At 43.3% G+C, this 21,907-nt stretch overlaps 1 protein-coding gene across 2 annotated transcripts; it reads right to left on the reverse strand.

Annotated features, from left to right (window-relative positions):
* Positions 1-514: 514 nt before the first annotated feature.
* gpr85 (G protein-coupled receptor 85) lies at positions 515-3,421 on the reverse strand. Of its 2 annotated transcripts, none has more exons than XM_079551555.1 (3): positions 3,202-3,421; positions 2,902-2,970; positions 515-2,108 (listed from the first exon to the last, which is right to left on the reverse strand). In XM_079551555.1, the coding sequence occupies exon 3, from the start codon at positions 1,940-1,942 to the stop codon at positions 809-811; it is 1,134 nt and encodes a 377-aa protein (XP_079407681.1). In that variant the 5' UTR covers positions 1,943-2,108; positions 2,902-2,970; positions 3,202-3,421; the 3' UTR covers positions 515-808. The 2 variants fall into 2 exon arrangements, with proteins under 2 accessions (XP_079407681.1, XP_079407680.1); XM_079551554.1 differs by having other exon boundaries at positions 2,902-3,089.
* Positions 3,422-21,907: the final 18,486 nt, after the last annotated feature.

Below are 21,907 nucleotides of genomic sequence, written 5' to 3' on the forward strand. Positions count from 1 at the left end.
TTGTCTTTTTTCCTCTTTTTTTGTAATAAAAGATGATAATAAAAATAACAATGCCAGACACTGAGGACATATGGATTGTAAAACTACAAGAAATCATCTCAAGTTCTTAAGTTGCAACTTCAGAAAGCACACATTGTAAATCTCCCATTGGTGAGCCCCCACCCAGGATATGAAAAAAGATATCACTTACATTAAAACCATTTTATCCTCACATGAAGGTGTATTCCAACAGTCACCACGTTTTGCTTTACTTACAGCGATTGTGTAGTCTGTTGCAAATTAAAGCATTCATTGTTTAGTTTGGAAAAAGAGAAAAGGTTGTCCAACAGCCACCTGTAGACCAAAAAGCATCTTTACATCTTCTTTTAGTGCAACTCTTAAATGTAAAACATTTCCAGTGATTCCTTCACAGGTATCATTTCTTTGTTCCTGTATTTTTATATTTTCCATATTTCATCTAAGTCACACCTCACAACTGTAGCAACTTCAAAATATCCAAAGCAAGAGGTTATCATTGCTTGTCAATTTTTTTGACTTTTGATTTCTTTCTTTTTTTCCTTTTTTTTTTGCATGTAAATGGTCTTTTCAAAAAGTCTAGAACAAAAACACAGAAGGAGCTCCTCACCTCTTGTATCCATTTCTATTCCCCTCAGCCTCCATGTTGGACATGATTATATTCAACCACTTGGGCAGGGCCTAATAGTCCACCTTCTCCCTCCAAACCCAGTGTTACCGGAGGAGACAGAGGATGAAGAGAAAAGAGCACTCTACAGATCACTCTGGGAACAGAGACACCCAGACAGAACCTTCATATAACGCAGTAAGGTTCCCTTGGTAACCTGGATTTTCTGCAGTAGAGGAGAGTGGTGCTGAAGCAGCGCCGCAGCTCCCTGTTGGAGAAGATGCAGATGAAGGGGTTGACCCCAGCCTGGGCGAAGCTCATCCACACGGCTGCGGTCAGATAGCCCCCAGGAACCACTGGGCCCCTGGCAAACACCCTCCAGTAACAGGCCACCAGATAGGGCCCCCACAGAGCCAAGAAGAAAAAGGTCATGATGTAGAACATCCTACTAATCCTCTTCTCTGTTTTGAACTCGTCCAGCACCAGTAGGCGACGTCGGCCCGCTGCATTGCTGTTCTGCCGGATGCCCAGCAGAGTGGGTGGGGTGGGTCCACGCCCGAACCCTGCTAACCAGTTAGCTGCGGCCTGTCCGCTAGCCCCTGGCCCATGGAAAGTCCAGTTTTGGCTGACGGCAGGCACAAACTGGACCGGCTTCATTTTCCGACGGTCGTGAACAAAGAAAATGAGCTTGAGGTAAACCAGCTGTGTGGCCAGGAGGATCAGCGCCAGCAGCAGCATAAAGCCCAGCGAATCATTGGCCCTGAAGGAGCGGTGCTGGAATGTGCATTGGTCCTCCTCACGTATAAATGAGTATGTCCCCACGTCCAGAACTGGAGGAAAAGCCATCGCCACAGATAACGTCCACACCATACATATGACTGCCAGGCACGTCCAGAAGGTCAGCCGCTTGGTATAGAAGCGGTGGTGTGCGATGGCCAGGTACCTGGTGACACTTACACAAAACAACATGAACGCAGTGTGGAAGCAGGACAGCACCCCTAGGAAGGCGATGACTTTGCAGGTCAGCGTGCCGTACGTCCAGGCCGATCCATTCTTGACAGAGGTGAAGACAAAGGGGAAGCAGATTGCGGAACGCAGGATGTCTGATGCACACAGGTCCAGGAGAAAATAGTAGGGCGCTCGGTGCAAGCTCTTATCTTTGACCAACAGGATGGAAATCAGGAGGTTTCCGACCACTCCGACGCCAATGATGAAACCCAGAGAGGTCAGTTTAAGGAACGTGGCAAGAGGAGAAACATTCTGCAAGATGGTGTGGTCCCCTGCATGGCTATAGTTCGCCATAGATGGAGGAGGGATCATAAAGATAGCGGGGATAGCTTCAGCCGAGTATCATGATCTAGAGGCAGCAGGGGGAGGCGTTACATCCATTTGGCGGAGTGCTTTGAAGAGGTTTCCAGGCATATAGGCAACCTCTTCTTTAAGGCATCCTTTGTTCCTTTGTCTCATTACACCTTGAAAAACATTCCTGAAAAATATTACCCACCAGTCAGTATTCATCACCATAACACTTCTTTCAAACATTATAGCTGATCATAAAACCAATTCAGTCTGTCTGTCATTAAATGAGGCTATTTAAGTCATATTCACATCTTCATTTCCACTTTAACATTGGATATATCGATATGTCACCAGTCGTTTTGATTTGAACTCATTGTTAATTGAATTAACACGATTTCCTTTCATGTGACTTTGGAATCGCCAGAACAAAGCAGCATGAAAGAAAAGAAGGCACGCACAAACGGCGCCACGTCTGTTGCCCAAGTGTAACACAAAAAGGCATAGATTTCTTCTCGATCATCCATTTTGATATCTCAGGATTAGAAAGTGCGCACCAAAATACGACTCTGGATCACACCCTGCAGAACACAGCAGAGGAAGGCAGCTCTGAAGCGGTGAATGCCTAGAATAAACTCGCCCCCTCTCGTCATTTATGCGATGTGAAAAATCTCCGAGGCGTCTGAATGCGTAATAACGCGCTGGTGTTTTTTTGTCTGATAATCAGACTTTGATTAAAGGTTAACGGGATTATCAGATGGCATTTTTATTAGGGTATTCAGTGACCATTCCTAAATCTCCATTTACACACATTACATTAATTACAGAGAGTTGAAAGGAACAGACAGACTGGCGCTCACTGTGAAAACCGCATATACACAGTGTTTGGCTGGTAATGCGCGGTTTTCTTTGCCGTTGAGACAACGTCTGAGATATCTACTGCACTGTTGACGGCGGTAATGTGATGAATACTGTCTACTTACACGTTGATATATTATGCATCCTCCGGGTGACAGCCTTGTATGTTTCGCTCGCTTAAATCCGGCAGCTTCCTTCACAAAAAACAAAACAAAAAAACACTCCAGTCGTGGTATCCGAAAGCCTCATAAGATTGTAACGTATCCGTGCGTCCAATAGACTAGTGCCATTCCCAAAGTCTTCGCTATGTAGCCTATGTGAATCGCCCAGACAGACAAGACAAGGCCAAAAAGGGGAAAAAAATGAAAAAGCTCAAACCAAGACGCACATCTCGATGGCCAGATTAGTCAAAAAAAAATCCCTACCTGTTGATAATCCCTCGTCCTTGGTCTCGGTTGGATATTTACATTGCACCAGGCGGATTTGTCTGTTTTTTTTTTCTGAAAAGCTCGGTTTGTTGCTTCCCTGCCTGCCTCCGTTTTTTTTCTTCCACGGTGAATATCCTACAGTAAACGGAGCCTGGTGCGCATGCGCTCTGCATCCCTATTTGTGATCCAAGACGCGTCTTGTGTCTTGTTGCAGCAGCAGCGGCGGCGTCTCTCTTGCCTCTCTCTCGGCAACATTTGCTCTATGGGCCGCGTCACAGCACTGCCCCGGTACTTCCACATCACTGTGTTACTGTCAGCCGCATACAGTCACTGGCCGTTTACGTTTCATTTAGTTCCATCTCTGTGAGTCGTTCAGATCTCAATACCGCAACAGCAGCTTTGAGCTTTGTCGAGTGGGGAATTGAAGTATGGAGGGATAAACAAAACAGGCTAATGATTTGGTTTACTTTAGCTATGTATTATTATAATTAATATTATTGTGTGCTTGTGTGCGAGTGGTTGGTCAGAAGAGCTGATGGTGCAAATTGGGAGTCTCGCTTCATCAGTCTACCCCAGGGCAGCTGTGGCTACAATAGTAACTTAGTATTACCAAGTGTAAAGAGAATGAATGATAACTACAATGTAGCGCTTTGAGAAACCCTCTCAACACATGTGGCTTGTAAAGTGCACTACAATTGTAAGCCATTATTATTATTATTGACCTGTAGCTCAAGATGGGTCCCCATAGTCCGGTCAGCCTGCCTCGCTTTCTGTTCAAAAGCTGAAAAGTGTGGTAGATGCCAATCCAAAAAAGAGACTTTCTCTAACGTGGTTCTCGAATGGACAGACGATGTGTTTGTCTGATTGGTTGAATCCACCTGCAATTGCGCCTTTCAAGTGATAATGGCGAATACCAGGCTGGCCAAGCTAGAGTCCCCGAGCCTGCACTTTCGGCAATGAGGTTTCGGCAATGAGAAATACCAAATGCAGGGGACAAATTTTCCTATGATACAGTATATATTCTCTGTTTACTCATAAACAGACTACAGTTGCGCAATATATTGGCTCATCCAGTGAAAGCGTGCAGAAAGCCTACATTTTGGTCAAATTCATATGGCATTACTGTACTTCCACAGTAACTCGCTTTTTATTGCCCTCATACATGTTTGACTGTGAGTAGGGGACCAGGCAGATTCAACAAAGCCTCCTGCTGTACTGCATATGCATAATTCATTAGCACTTTTCTTCAGTCTGTTCAGTCTATGACAAATTCATAGGTGCACATTTTTGAAACATGTATGGCAGAGTGTGATAAAAGCTGTAACAAGTGAACGCTTCAATCATCCAACATCCAGGTGACATGAAATGTCTGTTATGATGGTCTACCTGGGCTTTCATTAAATAGTAATGACAAGACACAACCACATGTAGCTTGCTATGCTGTACATACTGCATATTTTTCCCAGTTTCTATATTTCATGAATGAAAAACACTGTGGGCTCATAAGTACTGTAGAATCCAATATTCAGTCAGAGAAATTCACACTGAAATCAAAATCAGCTTGTCAATGTTTCTCCGTATTGTCACAGATTCTGGAAACAATCTGAAGACTTCAATGCAAATTGTGATTGTATTTTCAGATTTTATTACTGTGCTGTTTTTTTTTTTTTTAATCAAAATTAAATTTTGGTCACTGGAATTAAAGCCCAAAAATGTAATGTAGAAAGTACAAATACAGGTTTTAATAGCTTTATAGATAAAGCAAAAAGTAAATTACTATTTTTTTTCCTTATACTTTTTCCTTTGTTACTTTACATTACTGCAAGTCACTTTAATTATTTATATTCCTTAAGACATATTTTACTTAACCACTGGCCTCATCGATTCTGTCTGATGAAATTGCTGGAGGTGAAGGTCAACATTTCAGTTCTATTGGGACGGTCAAATGAAGTGCAGCAGATATATTCTGAATGAAAACATTCCCATTTACTGAGGTGAAAGTCCTTTTAGGAAACTAATTCTTGACATTCTGAGGCCAGTGGTTCCCAACCTGGGGGGAGACTGGGATTTCAGGGGGGGTCAGAGCTTTGCCTGGTCAGAGGGTCAGGTCATAAATGATATCATTTGAGCATAATAAATGGTCTAAAATCGTCAAATATGATTAAGGATGACAGGTGCATTAAATACTCCAATTTCAGTTTATTTGTCTGAAATAAATACTTATTAGCAGTTATTTCATGTTTTGATGTTTTGACACATTTGTGGGGGCCAGTTTTGGACTGGAGGGGCGCAGCATGAGCACAGCATGCGCGCGGGGGGTGGGGAGGGGGCTTCAAGGAAAAAAGGTTGGGACCCTCTCAACTGGTATGACGTAGGGACCCACAATCACCATGTGATGACAAGCTGCGTCCCATGTGACTCAGAATTGTTAAATATAATGTAAAATATTGTTATTTCCTCAAGATTATTGTTAAGCCAAAAAAGCTGAATGATCGATACCAACAACGATAACAGTAATTTTTAAAAGGCTCAAGTAGTAATTCTATGCTTTTTCTGTACATAAATATTATAAGAAAAGTTTTCTCGTTTCTGGACAGGCTCAGGACCCACTTTTGAGTCCCGAGTTCCGACCCACCAGAACCATTGCTTTAGGTTTAACCATGTTAAATTTTGACTGTGTAAGTCGAAGCTGAAAACATGCTTTTTTACTGCTGCCTATGGCAATCGATTGTATTTGAACTAAATCAAAAATAACTAAATAAAACAAAAAAATTGCCTACTTTTTTTTTTTTAATGAAATTGTATCGGTTGATTTGTTTTAATTGCTTTTATTGTATTTTTGTGGTGTTGCTGTGTAGCACATTGTCTTGTACATGAAATGTCCCATACAAATAAACTTGCCTTGCCTTAAGCTAAAACATGTAGCCTAACATTTAAACACATATAAACCAATGTCATTCCTGGTAAAATAATGCTGCAGGTTTATTACAAGTCCTATTTTTATTGTCATAAAAAGTACACATCTTCATCAATGAAATTCTTTTGTTTAGAGAAAAACTAAATCAGAACAATGCAGTGTATGTTCATTAAATGGGCTTTATACACACACAGCAGTCCCAAAGGACGACTTTGCAGCATTTGGTCAGTAATTCCTTTTGGTCGTGAGTTCTTTCCTTTCCCGCGCACTTCCTGGATTTCCAAACAGCGTGTCCTCGTGATCTGCCTTATGCCTCACGCGTTCTTTGGTAAAGGGCATTTGAAATCAGTGTCTGCCAGACACACATTGTCCCAGAAAGTCTTATAGTAGCCTATAGAGCACATGGAGCGATGTGTTGGTAACAGACGGCAACAATCCAGTCTTCTCTCTCTCTTTCTCTCACAGCTGCTCGTTCCTCTTCCGCGCGTACCAGCCCAGGCAGGCGCACAAGCCCACCATGGTCAGGACAGTGCCAAACAGCAGGGCGATGGCGTCTCCAGCGTCATACGCTTCCACTGCGGGGATACAACATACGAGGAAGAGCCAGAGATTTAGTATAGTACATGGAAGTTGACGTTGAGCCATGTTGGTTGTTTCGCTGTTGCTGTGCACTTTCGGGAAGAAGCGGTGCCTGCGTAAAGTCAGGTGATAATAACATGCGCTGCACTTCCGTGTTTTTTCAGCCAATAGCGCGCTGCTTTCTCAATAGTGAAAATATTGGCACATTTTATTATTATTATTATTAGGCTATTATTATTATTATTATTATTATTATTATTATTATTATTATTATTATTATTATTATTATTATTATTATGGCAATGGTTAAAACCTATAGGGCAGCATGTAGCAGTATGCACCACTGGCAAGCCGTCCCCCTTTACCAAAATAGCTTTCCAGCCATCCCTAAATTTTGTGGTGCACCTTTACAACAAACCTTACAGCATCTGCAGACTGCATACACAGGGAAGTGTCCTGATGTTGCCGCGATACAGCGAGTGCTGATTTAAAGGGACTATACGGAGTTTAAAAATGTTAAAAATAAGTATTTTCCTCCCCCTACATGTTCCAGCCATGTCCTAATGTGTAGAATGAGCCCAGACTTATTCACCACAAATGCTTCTGCAATCCTGCACTGTCACTCAAAAAGTTGTTAATTCGGGTCCGAAATGTCGTCATGCACGAGCTTAATATAGAAGGTGCAGTTACATGACCCTCCGTACATATCGTGCAACCCCCGGCTGATCAAGTCCCGATTTCCCCGAAAGTGCCACTCACAGTTACCCTGCAAGTTCAAGTGGGTTCACTCTCTTGGTGCGAGTTCACGTAATAAATAGCTCCTTTTTGTAAACAAAAGCCGGTACAGAGAAATCTTTACAGGTAAAACTCGATAAAAATTTTAATATCGTGAAAAAGTTCATTTATTTCTGTGACACAACTTAAAATGTGAAACTAATATGATAAAGACTCATTGTAAAAAACCCAAAATCAAAATTCAGAAAATGTAGATCATCATCATCATCATCATCATCATCATCATCATCATCATCATCATCATCATCATCATCATCATCATCATCATCATCAAACCTTTATTGTTTACTCCAGTTAAAAAAACAAACACACAACAAACAAAACAACAAAACAATATATTACATGAAACCAATTTAAAAAAAATATTTTAAACAGAGAAATGTCGGCCCTCTGAAAACAATAATAAATAATATAAACAATAATAATAATAATAATAATAATAATTAAAGCCGCAAGCGGCATTTAGAGGCCCTCGCGAGCAGCGTTGGCCGGTTGGCGCACGCCGTCGCACACCACCGCAATAACCGGGGGGCGCTGCTGCGCCGTACGTGCTTAAAATGACGCTACCACCCTCGGTCGAGTTTATAAAAGAGCAAAGGCAAGAAATGCGCCTTCGGCGCCAGATCACGCAATATTTCCCAAAATGGCCGACTTTGTGTGGGTTGCCTAGCAACCACGTAATGTACTTTTTTGTTCGGACGGTCATGACGAAGGTGTGTACCAATTTTGGTTTGGCTATGCCAAACTTTATTTCGGGTCGTTGCCATGGCAACACGGTGGGAAAATGGGCGTGGCCATAATTTACTTTTTGATCGGGGTCACGTGACGGATGTCTGTGCCAAATTGTTTTTGTCTACGACAAAGTTTACTTTTTTTCCCTATTCATTTTTATTCGGTGCTCTGCAGGGGGCGCTATTGCGCCCATTTTCAAAATTCCTATATCAAAACATCCGGGGGCGACGACTCGACCAACGATTCAAGTTACGGTAAAATCGGCCACAGTTTGTGCGAGTTATGACTCTTCGAAGGCGACGGCGAACGCCGAAAACGAACGCCAAATTCATGGCGTTGCCATGACAAAACCGGAAATCCTATTAGAAAGTTTTTAATAACTTTTAATGCCCCACATGTGTAGATGATCTGGAGCGACCGGGGAGTCGCTGCGTTCAACGCCCTAGGACGAGTTCGTTCAAATGCGAGGGCACGAAAAGGCGCCTTCGGCGCCAGGTCGCTCTTCTGGCCAATATGGCCGCCATACAGATGGTTGCCTAGCAACCGCGTAATATGTTTTTTTTTTCTGGTTCCATGTGACCAATCACTGTGCCGAATTTTTTTCGTCTACGACGAACTAAAATTTTCGGGGTTTTCGGGATTTTGGGGGGTCTGGCCATAGGCCGCAATGTTAACGTCGTTTTTCCAGGGGGCGCTGACGCGCCATTTTTTTGAATTTTTAAAATTTGGAGATGTGAAAGTTTTTTTTTTCACCTAATTGAATTTTGGGCAAAAATTCAGGACTTTTCATCAGTGGGAAGTGGCCGAAACGGCCTCCGGGGGGGGAGAAGAAAAATAATAATAATTAAAGCCGCAAGCGGCATTTAGAGGCCCTCGCGAGCAGCGTTGGCCGGTTGGCGCACGCCGTCGCACGCCACCGCAATAACCGGGGGGCGCTAATGCGCCATACGTGGTTTTGCTATCGCTGCCACCCTCCGTTGAGTTTATAAAAGAGCAAAGGCAAGAAATGCGCCTTTGGCGCCAGATCACGCGATATTTCCCAAAATGGCCGACTTCGTGTGGGTTGCCTAGCAACCACGTAATGTACTTTTTTGTTCGGACGGTCATGACGAAGGTGTGTACCAATTTTGGTTTGGCTATGCCAAACTTTGTTTCGGGTCGTTGCCATGGCAACACGGTGGGAAAATGGGCGTGGCCATAATTTACTTTTTGATCGGGGTCACGTGACGGATGTGTGTGCCCAATTTTTTTTGTCTACGACAAAGTTTACTTTTTTTCCCTATTCATTTTTATTCGGTGCTCTGCAGGGGGCGCTATTGCGCCCATTTTCAAAATTCCTATATCAAAACATCCGGGGCCGACGACTCGACCAACGATTCAAGTTACGGTAAAATCGGCCACAGTTTGTGCGAGTTATGACTCTTCGAAGGCGACGGCGAACGCCAAAAACGAACGCCAAATTCATGGCGTTGCCATGACAAAACCGGAAATCCTATTAGAAAGTTTTTAATAACTTTTAATGCCCCACATGTGTAGATGCTCTGGAGCGACCGGGGAGTCGCTGCGTTCAACGCCCTAGGACGAGTTCGTTCAAATGTGAGGGCACGAAAAGGCGCCTTCGGCGCCAGGTCGCTCTTTTGGCCAAGATGGCCGCCATACTGTTGGTTGCCTAGCAACCGCGTAATATCTTTTTTTTTTTGGTTCCATGTGACCAATCACTGTGCCGAATTTTTTTCGTCTACGACGAACTAAAATTTTCGGGGTTTTCGGGATTTTGGGGGGTCTGGCCATAGGCCGCAATGTTAACGTCGTTTTTCCAGGGGGCGCTGACGCGCCATTTTTTTGAATTTTTGAAATTTGGAGATGTGGAGGTTTTTTTTTTCACCTAATTGAATTTTGGGCAAAAATTCAGGACTTTTCATCAGTGGGAAGTGGCCGAAACGGCCTCCGGGGGGGGAGAAGAAAAAAAATAATAATAATAATAATTAAAGCCGCAAGCGGCATTTAGAGGCCCTCGCGAGCGGCGTTGGCCGGTTGGCGCACGCCGTCGCACGCCACCGCAACAACCGGGGGGCGCTAACGCGCCGTACATGGTTAAAATGACGCTGCCACCCTCAGTTGAGTTTATAAAAGAGCAAAGGCAAGAAATGCGCCTTCGGCGCCAGATCACGCAATATTTCCCAAAATGGCCGACTTTGTGTGGGTTGCCTAGCAACCACGTAATGTACTTTTTTGTTCGGACGGTCATGACGAAGGTGTGTACCAATTTTGGCTTGGCTACGCCAAACTTTATTTCGGGTCGTTGCCATGGCAACACGGTGGGAAAATGGGCGTGGCCATAATTTACTTTTTGATCGGGGTCACGTGACGGATGTCTGTGCCAAATTTTTTTTGTCTACGACAAAGTTTACTTTTTTTCCCCATTCATTTTTATTCGGTGCTCTGCAGGGGGCGCTATCGCGCCCATTTTCAAAATTCCCATATCAAAACATCCGGGGCCGACGACTCGACCAACGATTCAAGTTTCACTAAAATCAGCCAAAGTATGTGCGAGTTATGACTCTTCGAAGGCGACGGCGAGCGCCAAAAACGAACGCCAAATTCATGGCGTTGCCATGACAAAACCGGAAATCCTATTAGAAAGTTTTTAATAACTTTTAATGCCCCACATGTGTAGATGATCTGGAGCGACCGGGGAGTCGCTGCGTTAAACGCCCTAGGACGAGTTTGTTCAAATGCGAGGGCACGAAAAGGCGCCTTCGGTGCCAGGTCGCTCTTCTGGCCAATATGGCCGCCGTACAGTTGGTTGCCTAGCAACCGCGTAATATGTTTTTTTTTTTGGTTCCATGTGACCAATCACTGTGCCGAATTTTTTTCGTCTACGACGAACTAAAATTTTCGGGGTTTTCGGGATTTTGGGGGGTCTGGCCATAGGCCGCAATGTTAACGTCGTTTTTCCAGGGGGCGCTGACGCGCCATTTTTTTGAATTTTTTAAATTTGGAGATGTGAAAGTTTTTTTTTTCACCTAATTGAATTTTGGGCAAAAATTCAGGACTTTTCATCAGTGGGAAAGTGGCTTTTGGGGGGGAGAAGAAAAATAATAATAATAATAAGAAAAACCCTTACAATAACAATATGGCGCCGCCTTTGGCGGCGCATCTTCCTATTTTCGGAAAGGTCTCACGTCCAGTAATCCACCCGTGAGGTTCATTTTAAAATACGAGCGCGTTGCGCTCGTATTTTACTTCTTCTTTGTCAATGTTTCTTAATGCGTTTTTTTTTTCATATTTTTGCGCGAGCAACTACAAATATGCCGCTTTCGCGGCAAACACCTATATCATTGGATAGGCCTCGATGCCCTGAGTCACTCTAGTAGTGTTTTGGGCATTGGGAAGTGGCCATGGTCGATGACGAGCGCGTTGCGCTCGTCATCGACTACTTTCTTGTCAATGTTGCGCCTTCACTGGATTTTTCACCTTTTTTCACACGAGCAGTTACAAATGTGCCGCTTTCGCGGCACACGCCTATTTCACCGGACAGTGCGTGGTGCCGGGGTCCCCCCTATTACTGTCTAATGCATGGGGAGCGCTCCGCGCTCTGTTTCTTGAGCGCTGCGCGCTCTTTTCGGGACGTGCGCTACGCGCACGTCTTTCTTCAGTGCGCTCCGCGCACTGCCGTACAATTACAATAGGCCCGAGCCCTGCCAGGCCGCTCGGGCCTAATAATAATAAGAAAAACCCTTACAATAACAATATAGCGCCGCCTCCGGCGGCCCATCTTTATATCGTCGGAAAGGTCTCACGTCCAGTAACCCACCCGTAAGGTTCATTGTCAAATACGAGCGCGTTGCGCTCGTATTTTACCACTTCTTTGTCAATATTTCTTAATGCGTTTTTTTTTCAGATTTTTTTGCGAGCAACAACAAATATGCCGCTTTCGCGGCAAACACCTATATCATTGGATAGGCCTCGATGCCCTGAGTCACTCTAGTAGTGTTTTGGGCATTGGGAAGTGGCCATGGTCGATGACGAGCGCGTTGCGCTCGTCATCGACTACTTTCTTGTCAATGTTGCGCCTTCACTGGATTTTTCACCTTTTTTCACACGAGCAGTTACAAATGTGCCGCTTTCGCGGCACACGCCTATTTCACCGGACAGGGCGTGGTGCCGGGAGTCCCCCATTACTGTCTAATGCATGGGGAGCGCTCCGCGCTCTGTTTCTTGAGCGCTGCGCGCTCTTTTCGGGACGTGCGCTACGCGCACGTCTTTCTTCAGTGCGCTCCGCGCACTGCCGTACAATTACAATAGGCCCGAGCCCTGCCAGGCCGCTCGGGCCTAATAAGAATAAGAAAAACTCTTACAATAACAATATAGCGCCGCCTCCGGCGGCCCATATTTGTATCGTCGGAAAGGTCTCACGTTCAGTAACCCACCCGTGAGGTTCATTGTCAAATACGAGCGCGTTGCGCTCGTATTTTACCACGTCTTTGTCAATATTTCTTAATGCGTTTTTTTTTTCATATTTTTATGCGAGCAACTACAAATATGCCGCTTTCGCGGCAAACACCTATATCATTGGATAGGCCTTAATGCCCTGAGTCACTATAGTAGGGTTTTGGGCACTGGGGAGTGGCCATGGTCGATGACGAGCGCGTTGCGCTCGTCATCGACTACTTTCTTGTCAATGTTGCGCCTTGACTGGATTTTTCACCTTTTTTCACACGAGCAGTTACAAATGTGCCGCTTTCGCGGCACACGCCTATTTCACCGGACAGGGCGTGGTGCCGGGAGTCCCCCCATTACTGTCTAATGCATGGGGAGCGCTCCGCGCTCTGTTTCTTGAGCGCTGCGCGCTCTTTTCGGGACGTGCGCTACGCGCACGTCTTTCATCAGTGCGCTCCGCGCACTGCCGTACAATTACAATAGGCCCGAGCCCTGCCAGGCCGCTCGGGCCTAATAATAATAACAAAAACATATGTACTTAGTGCTTGGACTAGAAAAGAAAAAAAAAATCTCGTCTGACATAGCCTAAATGTTTTCCCTTTTTGTGCAGATGTGTTCCCTGCGGGTCCTCGGATTTTCCACACAATACTGCTCACCGAATACCTCAAGATCTGGAAGTGGTTTCTATGCTCTCCGTAACAGGTTATTCTTATTGAAGATTAGGGATTAAAATAGTTCAGGGAATTTAAAGTACACATGGATTAAAATATTGTCATCACTCTTTACCACCAACTACTAGGCCTCAGGACAAATAATGTGTCATTGAAAATGTGCTTATTAACTGAATAGGCGAGATGTGGTGACTGCCAGCATTTTTTATTTCTAACTTTCGTAGCGTGCAGCACTTTGGGGTTTGTGTGGATGGGGTTTGTGTCTGTGGGCTCTCCTGGGGCACTTTGCCTGTAATTTAATTAGTGTACACTAGCCAAAGTGAAATATAGACCTTGTAAGGCTGCTAGTGCCTACCTGCTGCAAGAGGGGAGATGAATAGTGTTTTCCATCATACACTGGCACACTCTCACTGCCTGTCTGTTTGGCAGTTTGTCTCTCACACAAGTTTAAAGCACCATCTGATCTCCATGGCGACGCTACAATGAGCCAACACTTTCATTCAGATTGATGAATATTCTTACTACCGCCACCATCACAGAAATCTTTATAGACAAAAATTGAAACTAGGTTTAAACAGATGCAAATTAAGGACAGACAGGCACCAGCGACCAGCTACAACTGGCTGCGTTTAGTGTACAATGGAGGAGGAGAACTTGGTCCAATTGTATTTTCATGTCCCCAACCTCCCTCAGGATCTGGGAAAAGGTATCCTGGAGGTGGGACTTGAAGACACTGACAGAGGGTTCCGCCAGATGTTCCAATAGACCCTCACGATACGCTTGGGTTTGCCAGGTCTGGCTGACTTCCTCCCGTCAGTGGAATCAACAGGTTGACGGGTCAGTCCTCTCTTCACCCGAATGTCCAAGACACACAAACAGAGCTTGATGATATGACTACAAAGTCGATTATCGACCGCTGGGCAAGGATGTCCTGGTGCCACGTGCACTTATGGACGCAATTGTGTTTGTGTGAAAAACTCACCACTGTACCAGCAATTAAATTTGGTTAGAGTCAGCATAAACTACATTTCCAGAAGGGAACATACACAAGCAAATAGGAAGTGTAGTACACCAATCAGTGAAGGGCAGGAGTCTGTTATTGACACAGTGTTGTCAGAGTCTCTGCGGTAATATCTGAACAGGGTTATGAGTCACAAACTCACCTACTGTTGATGTCTCTTTGGTCATTTACCACCGCTCGGAAAAAAACCTCACGCTCTTCATCCCAAGAGTGACGCTGCTCGCGTACAATATGTGACCACAAATATACAAATTTGGCACAGATGACAAATGAGGGCGTCCTTCTCAGACTGATATCTGATATCGGAGGTTCCATCCAATATAGAAAACTTACTGAGTTTAGGTCATGGCCATAATATAATTTCGTACATGTTCCTGCCCAGTTTCATCTTCGTATACTGACATTTCCTCCTGTCGGCATCCCATACAAAATGAACAGCAGCTGTCATCTGCAGAACTTCTCCAATGACTCAGCCCTCGTGGGCTGTGTGTCTAACAAGAACGACCTGGAGTACCGATCTGTCATTAAGAACTTTGTGGACTGGTGTGAGCGCAACCACCTGTGCTTGATCACCAGTAAGACGAAGGAGATGGGGGTCAGCTTCAGGAGGGGGACACTACTGCACACACTGATGAACATCCAGGGAGAGGACATTGAGGAGGTGGACAGTGTCACCAATGCCCTGTACAAGAAGTGGTAGCCTCTGCTCTCCACTAGGCTGCTGTCTGCCCAGGCAGCACAGACTGAGGCACCTCAGTGCAGGAAGGAGCGCCACAAATGAATTTCTTTATTGTGAGATCAACAAAGTCCTATTTTATGTTATCTAATGTAAAGGGGGGGTGCCACAGAGCCAACTGTTTTTCTTCTTCTTGCGAACTCCACCCAAAATTAGAGCTAACTGAGCACACATGTTTGATCAAGGTTACTTGTGTATCAGTGAATATCTGTTCTGAATTTACTGTGGACATACCATTGTATCTTGTTGGTCTAATTGAACGGTGGAAGGATGAGTGAATCTGCAGTGCCACAGTGTTTGTCTAACAGCTCAGGACAGTGACATTAATCTTCCTTTTGTGTTGTGCATCGTAATGCAGCTCTCAGCTGCGAAAGCCTTGAGTCCAGACTGCTCTGACAGAAAACTGAAGAGACAGGATCTATACTGTACAGTATGTCTTTATCCGCTCTGCAGCGGGTGGCTGTTCTTAGAGAAACTGCTTGTACAAGACCATTATATAACAAAGATACCTGTATGATGCAGTGATGTTTCTAATAAAATAACTTTTTTGCCCGACATGAAGGCATTTTTGTTCATTTCCTATCCATATATATAAAGCTTACTTTTGTTCCTGACCATGGCGGTTTGAATTCTAATCTTCATGGGTGATTGTTTGGCAGGGATCACATCTCATATTTGTTTTGCCCCAGAGGGGGTCATTCAGAACATTGTCAGCTGCTCTAGCGTCTGAGCAACTGTTGCATACTATCTTGAATCCAGTAACATGACAATTGTCACAATTGTGACGATCCTCATTGAATAGAAATTTCACACAAGTTCAACCCTATTACAACCCTACAGGTGAATTATCATTTAGTTATTGTTCATGAATGTACAGCCACCGTCTTGACAGATTGATAAATGACACACCATGCATCGACTGGAATGTCATCATAAAAATAAATAACCTTTTCTGTATGGTAAATTAATCTCAACTGTGGTTTACAAATGATGTCACTTTACTGGATGCGTTGCGATGACATTTTCCAGACAAGTGCTGATAGGCAGTAGCATTCCGTCTATTATAAATGATAGTGCATGTGGAAGGGTACATCTCTTTAACATCTGCTGATGATGGGTCCTACCACAACAAAAATAAATGACCACATAAAAAATAAATGGAACAAAGTGTTTATTTTAGATGAGCTTAATCATATATTTTTCCCTCCAAAAACATCAAACGTGGCCATCATCTTCATACATAATGCATCCTGATAGCATGCGTATCTAGAAATAGATACTAGTGACGCTGACAACTCATCATGTTTCTTGTGATCGTGCAAATATCAGGCCTCCAGGTCAACACCACCGAGCGCAAAATGCAAAGAAAGGTGGGCATCGTTTTAAAAGCTGCTAGATAAGTGCAAGGCATTATTTATGGTCATAATTAGTGTCATTTCTGAGTTCTGTGGTATTTTTCACATTATTTTAAATTATTTGTTACAAGTTTACATGTACAATGTTTGTGTGAATGTGAGCAAGAGACTTATAATTTCCTTCGGGATCTAAAATGTAAATGTAACCTTCTTCTGTATTTTGTTTAATTCAGAACATACACTTTCTTGTATACTGAGCCTTTGTAGTCATAGCCTTTTCATTGACCGTCTGCTCCCACCTCTGCTTGTACTGTATGTGAGCAGTGGTGCCATAGTCTTGCTGCAGTGATGGTCACAGAGGTGCTCTAAAACTGAAATGAAACTGTGAGATGTACTGCAGATGTTACACTCGGCATAATTGTACACCCCAGGACCCTTTAGCATTTAGTGTTTGCAAACACACCCAAGGCCTTATTAGATTTGGGCAAATGTTGGGATCTTGTGAGTACATAGAATAAAAAAAATAAAAAATAAGCATTTTAAAGCTCATAATCCAACAATGTTTACAACAACGTTAACAAGTATTTGCCCCTGTCACTTATGCATATTTTAGTCATGCAACATTCTCTCATGTATAGAATTCTCTCTCTCTCTCTGGGTTTGTAGTTTGTCTTGCAAAAGCTTAAAGGTCCTATATCACGCGAAATCAACTTTTTGGAGCTTTTAACCATGTTGTTATGCTATTTCTTTATCAAAATGAGCCCCAGAGTAGTTTTTGTCTGAGTAATCCTCAATCCTACTCTCTGAGCAGCTGCTCTGCCCTCTCTTGGTAAACAAGTGGCTTTGACCAACTAACACAGTTCATTTTCATAAGGAGCCACATAAGAAACCTGAACTGAGTCAACAAAAACTCCTGCAGCTGCACCAAATTGTGTATTTTGAATCATTGTTACTGTTATTTAGGACTATCATTTTCTGTACACATTTAGCCATATAAAGCCAAGGACTAAATCACATGTAAACCAGCAATCAGGACCAACTCAGGCCTAAACCAGGCCTAAAACAAGCCTATTGCAGAAATAAACAAGACAAAGGCTACAGAGGATGAATAAGACCCCAGTGATCCTCAAACATTACGCCTCGAGTCTCGGTCTTCAGCTGTGCAGACAGAGGCTGGGCAGGCACCTGCAGTGTCCAGACTTCATGTAAAAAAAACTTGGTAAATGTTGCACGTGTGTGTATCGTTATTCGCTGGACTCCAGCCTCTCTTTTCCTTGTTAACATCGCGCAGAAAGCACCTCTGCCCTTTTCTTCACATGCGAAAAAGACTGAGTGAACTTAATTAGCAAGATATTATTTTCATCCGCCCCTGCAGAGTAAACATACACGCCCCCTTTTTCGGCGAGAGGCTGAACAAAGTCATTTTTGTGGAGATGTTGCGAAGAAGGGGTTTTCCTTTCTAATATGCTCTGTAAACGGACTACTTTTTTTTTTCTTTCCTGAAGATAATGCCAGCCAGAATGTGTTTGTCTGTGACCATCACTTCACCGATGCATGCTTGGCGAACCTTGGCCAAAGTGAATTGTTTGAGAGATTAAAACCGGTGCGATTCCCACAATAAAAACACCTGATGGAGAGGCCAGAGCTCTAAGTAAGTCAAAACGCAAGCTAAATGGTAATGATAATAAAAGTTAACCATTCATGAAGCTGTGTTGCACATGTCAGCTCCTTATAACTGCATTGTGACGTAACTTCACAATGTGATGCCATGAAATAGGTGGCATCAACTCGGGGAGACTCATAGTTAACTGAATCCAAGCGTCTTGTTGGAAAAATACCCCCAGAAAATACTTATATTTCTTTAAAAAAAAACTACTCTGTAGTGATAGGGGTACACTATATCATATGCATACCTATAGTTGACTTTGGAATGGCTAAAATAGCATGATATAGGCCCTTTAATAACATGCGCGAGGCGGCACGCGCTGTTACTATTAATAAAACAAAATAAATCTTATATAAAACAAAATTATAGGGGCTGCAGTTACGCATAAGACCTGAGGTGGCAGTAGTGAGCATAAAATGACTCACTTGCATCTAGCCCCTTTAATAGCATGACTAATTCTCTATATTTATTATGACAATACTGATACCCATTAAAGGGGCTAGATGCCAATTGGCCATTTTATACTCACTACTGCCACCTCAGGTCATACGTGTAACTGCACCTTCTATGACTGCATGACTGCAATTCAGACCCGAATTAACACCTTTTTGAGTGACAGTGCAGGATTTTAGAGGCAGTTGTGGTGAACAGGTCTGAGCTCATTCTACACATTCTAGGACATGGCTGGAACATGTAGGGGGAGGAAAATTCTTAGTTTTAATATTTTTAAACTCTGTATAGTCCATTTAAATAAACTTACATTGACCGGCCTAAAGATTGCGACCATGCTGACCCTGAGGCACTACTCTCTGGTCAACAGTGATTTTCATGCAGATTTGAACAGAGCCTCATCCATAGTGACTATTTTGCGGATCTACATTGATTATTCACCTTTTGGCCACGGATCGGCCCTTCCGTTGTATTGAAACTTCCGGTAGAGCATGAAGTCCTTTCAAAAAGTGGAGAATGAGAGAAAACGTTAAAATAGGATGCACCAACAAGTCAACGCCTGAAAATGGCTTTGTGTCCATGTAGTAACTGATTTTCTCTTGACTGTCTGCAGTCCTGTGTAAACTAATAAGAGTGACAGGGTGGGCACAATTCATGGCGTCACCCACGGGAACTTCGGGAATAAGGTGAATACTCAAGCCCTGAAATATGATGCTTGTGAAATTAATAGTGAAAATGATCATGTGGTTGATAATGAACTCATAATGAACTAAGTCAACATAACTTGCTAGCTATTTTTTTTCTTTTTTCTGTGGGCTTGTTCAAGTTCACTAGCCTATTTATTTTAGTTTTGATCTAATTGGAGTTTTTTTTTTATGCAGGATTCTACCTAAAGTTGTGAAAAATCTGGATGGAGAACCTCGTGTTAGTTTCTGCCTGGACCTGAAATAGACCTTTGCGACACCACTGTACGCACATGATTTCCTTTTGTGAGCTGATATTGAGGAGTTGTGTAAAGCTTCTGACAGGCGAATGTATTAAAAGCAGAAACTTAATTACCAAGAGATAGACGTGGCAGAGCTAGGATTACTCAAGAAATTATCTTGGAGTGAGGAGCATTCATTATGAAAGCAGTTTGTGCCCACACACCGTTTTCAGCCCCACTCCTCCATAATAAATGCATAACATTCTGGGGAAAAAATAATAATCTTGCAACAATTCTTTTCTTGCTTGCACCTGTGTAAAGCCAGACCTGTGTGAGCCCAGTGTCAACCGGCTGCTGTAAACAACCATTCAAGTGTACTATCTGGGCCACTTCTGGTATCTACTCACCCCAATTACTTTAGCAGGGGAATGTCTATCCTGAACCGCTTCACACTGCTTTTACACTTAAATCAATACTTGTGCGGAGACAGAAAGCTTTTCCATGTGTGTGACCACTCCCATGAGGTCTCCACAAGACACCAACCATTTTATAGTCACTGCAGGGGATTATGTTGTAATCTGTACATGCTCCCGAGTTTAGAAAGACTGACACACTTGTTTTATCAATCATGTCATATCTGGAGATGTCAGTGAATTGGAATGATGTGATATTTCAGTTAAAGGAATAGGCCATGGTTTTTACATCCTGAGATATGTTCTTACCGTAGCCTCTTCCAGCAAAGGTATAGCTCCAAACTGGGGTGAAGTTAAGCTACCAAGCAGTTCCACGTTTTACTTTGACGATATTACTGCGCGGACGTCGAAGTACTCCATGTGTTTTTACGCCTCACAACATAGTGCCCCTTTTATCCGCTTAGAAAATCGACATGTTTAAATTTGTGTAACTAGCCTTGGATAAAGGCTCACATATTTATACCATGGTCTGGGTGAATACTCGATTCTGATTGGCTGGTGGGTGCTAACAGGCGTGCATTATTTTCGTATAACCGCACACATAGTCCGGTAGTTAAATCACTGGGATATACAGACGTCTGTTTTTCACTCTTTTTAGCCATTTTAAAATTAGCATTCTCCGTTTTTAATGTTTTTATGGGCTGTTGAACCACTTTGCTCCTCTCCATGTCTTTGTATCTTTATTTAGTAGAAAACTATGTTGATAATTTAGGATCAGGATTGTTTTCCCCCTTAACTGTTTTCAAACATGACCATATATGGGCAATTCCAGAGATGCCTGTATCTCTGCTCCGCTGCGCGTCGTTGTGTTTTTGACTCCGCGTCGTGCATTATAACCGTCTAATGCACGGCTCTGAGTTGTTTAATCCTTACTTAAATAGGGAAAACGTGGACCGGCTTGGTAGCTTTTAACTTCACCCCAGTTTGGAGCTATACCTTTGCTGGGAGAGGCTAAATGCTAAAAACATTTGAGTGACTGAGCGCGCACACACAAAGACCCGACAGTTACACATCAACTCGTCTAAGCTAAGGCAAGAACATATCTCAGTATGTAAAAACGGTGGCCTGTTCCTTTAAGTACGTCTTGAAGTCATTTTAGTTGATCCCTAACAAACCAATTATGACTATACGGAGTTTGAAAATGTTAAAATTTTGTATTCACCTCCCCCTACATGTTCCAGCAATGTCTTAATGTGTAGAATGAGCCCAGACCTGTTCACCACAACTGCCTCTAAAATCCCGCACTGTCACTCAAAAAGTTGTTGCTTCGGGTCTGAATCGCAGTCATGCATGAGCATAATATAGAAGGTGCAGTTACACGTATGACCTGAGGTGGCAGTAGTGAGGAAAAAATGGCTAACTTGCATCTAGCCCTTTTAAGGCACTGACATTAGCTGATGAGAAAAAACATTACTAAAGGTAAGAGAGCAGTATATTGAAAATGAGCATTTATGTATGTATGTATGTATGTATGTATGTATTTTGTTTGTATGTATGTATGTATGTATGTATTAGCGGCATTTGTATGTATGTATTAGTGGTATTTGTAATCCCTCAATGTAGCAGCACTTTTTATTGTACGTGACCTAGTTCATCCCTTTTTTGTGTGTAAGTATCTGGCCACAGTAGTGGGGCTGGAGAATGAAGTTCCATTTACTTATGAAGTTGTAGCGGTGCATTTTGTGTGATTGAGCCGTCAGCCGCTGTCAGTCAGGGGAAATTAACGAGTCTGCTGATTGCACTGCTGGTAATTACAGAGTGCAGCTGGAGCACTGCTGTGTCAAGCCTCCAGATATTTTTAGCTTACGTCTGTCCTTTCCTCCAACAGCCAGGTCAAGTAATGTGCAGAGGCAAAAGGATCTTTTCTCACCTTTGACAGGATTTAGAAACATTCAGCATGGAGGACTGAAACGCAACAACAGTAATAATGCGTTTTGCTG

Source organism: Gobius niger, assembly GCF_951799975.1.
Source record: "Gobius niger genome assembly, chromosome: 2".
NCBI classification, from domain to species: Eukaryota; Metazoa; Chordata; class Actinopteri; order Gobiiformes; family Gobiidae; genus Gobius; species Gobius niger.

Bases quoted from the DNA above. Each gene is read 5' to 3' on its own strand.
- gpr85 (XM_079551555.1), bottom strand. From the start codon at position 1,942: ATGATCCCTCCTCCATCTATGGCGAACTATAGCCATGCAGGGGACCAC.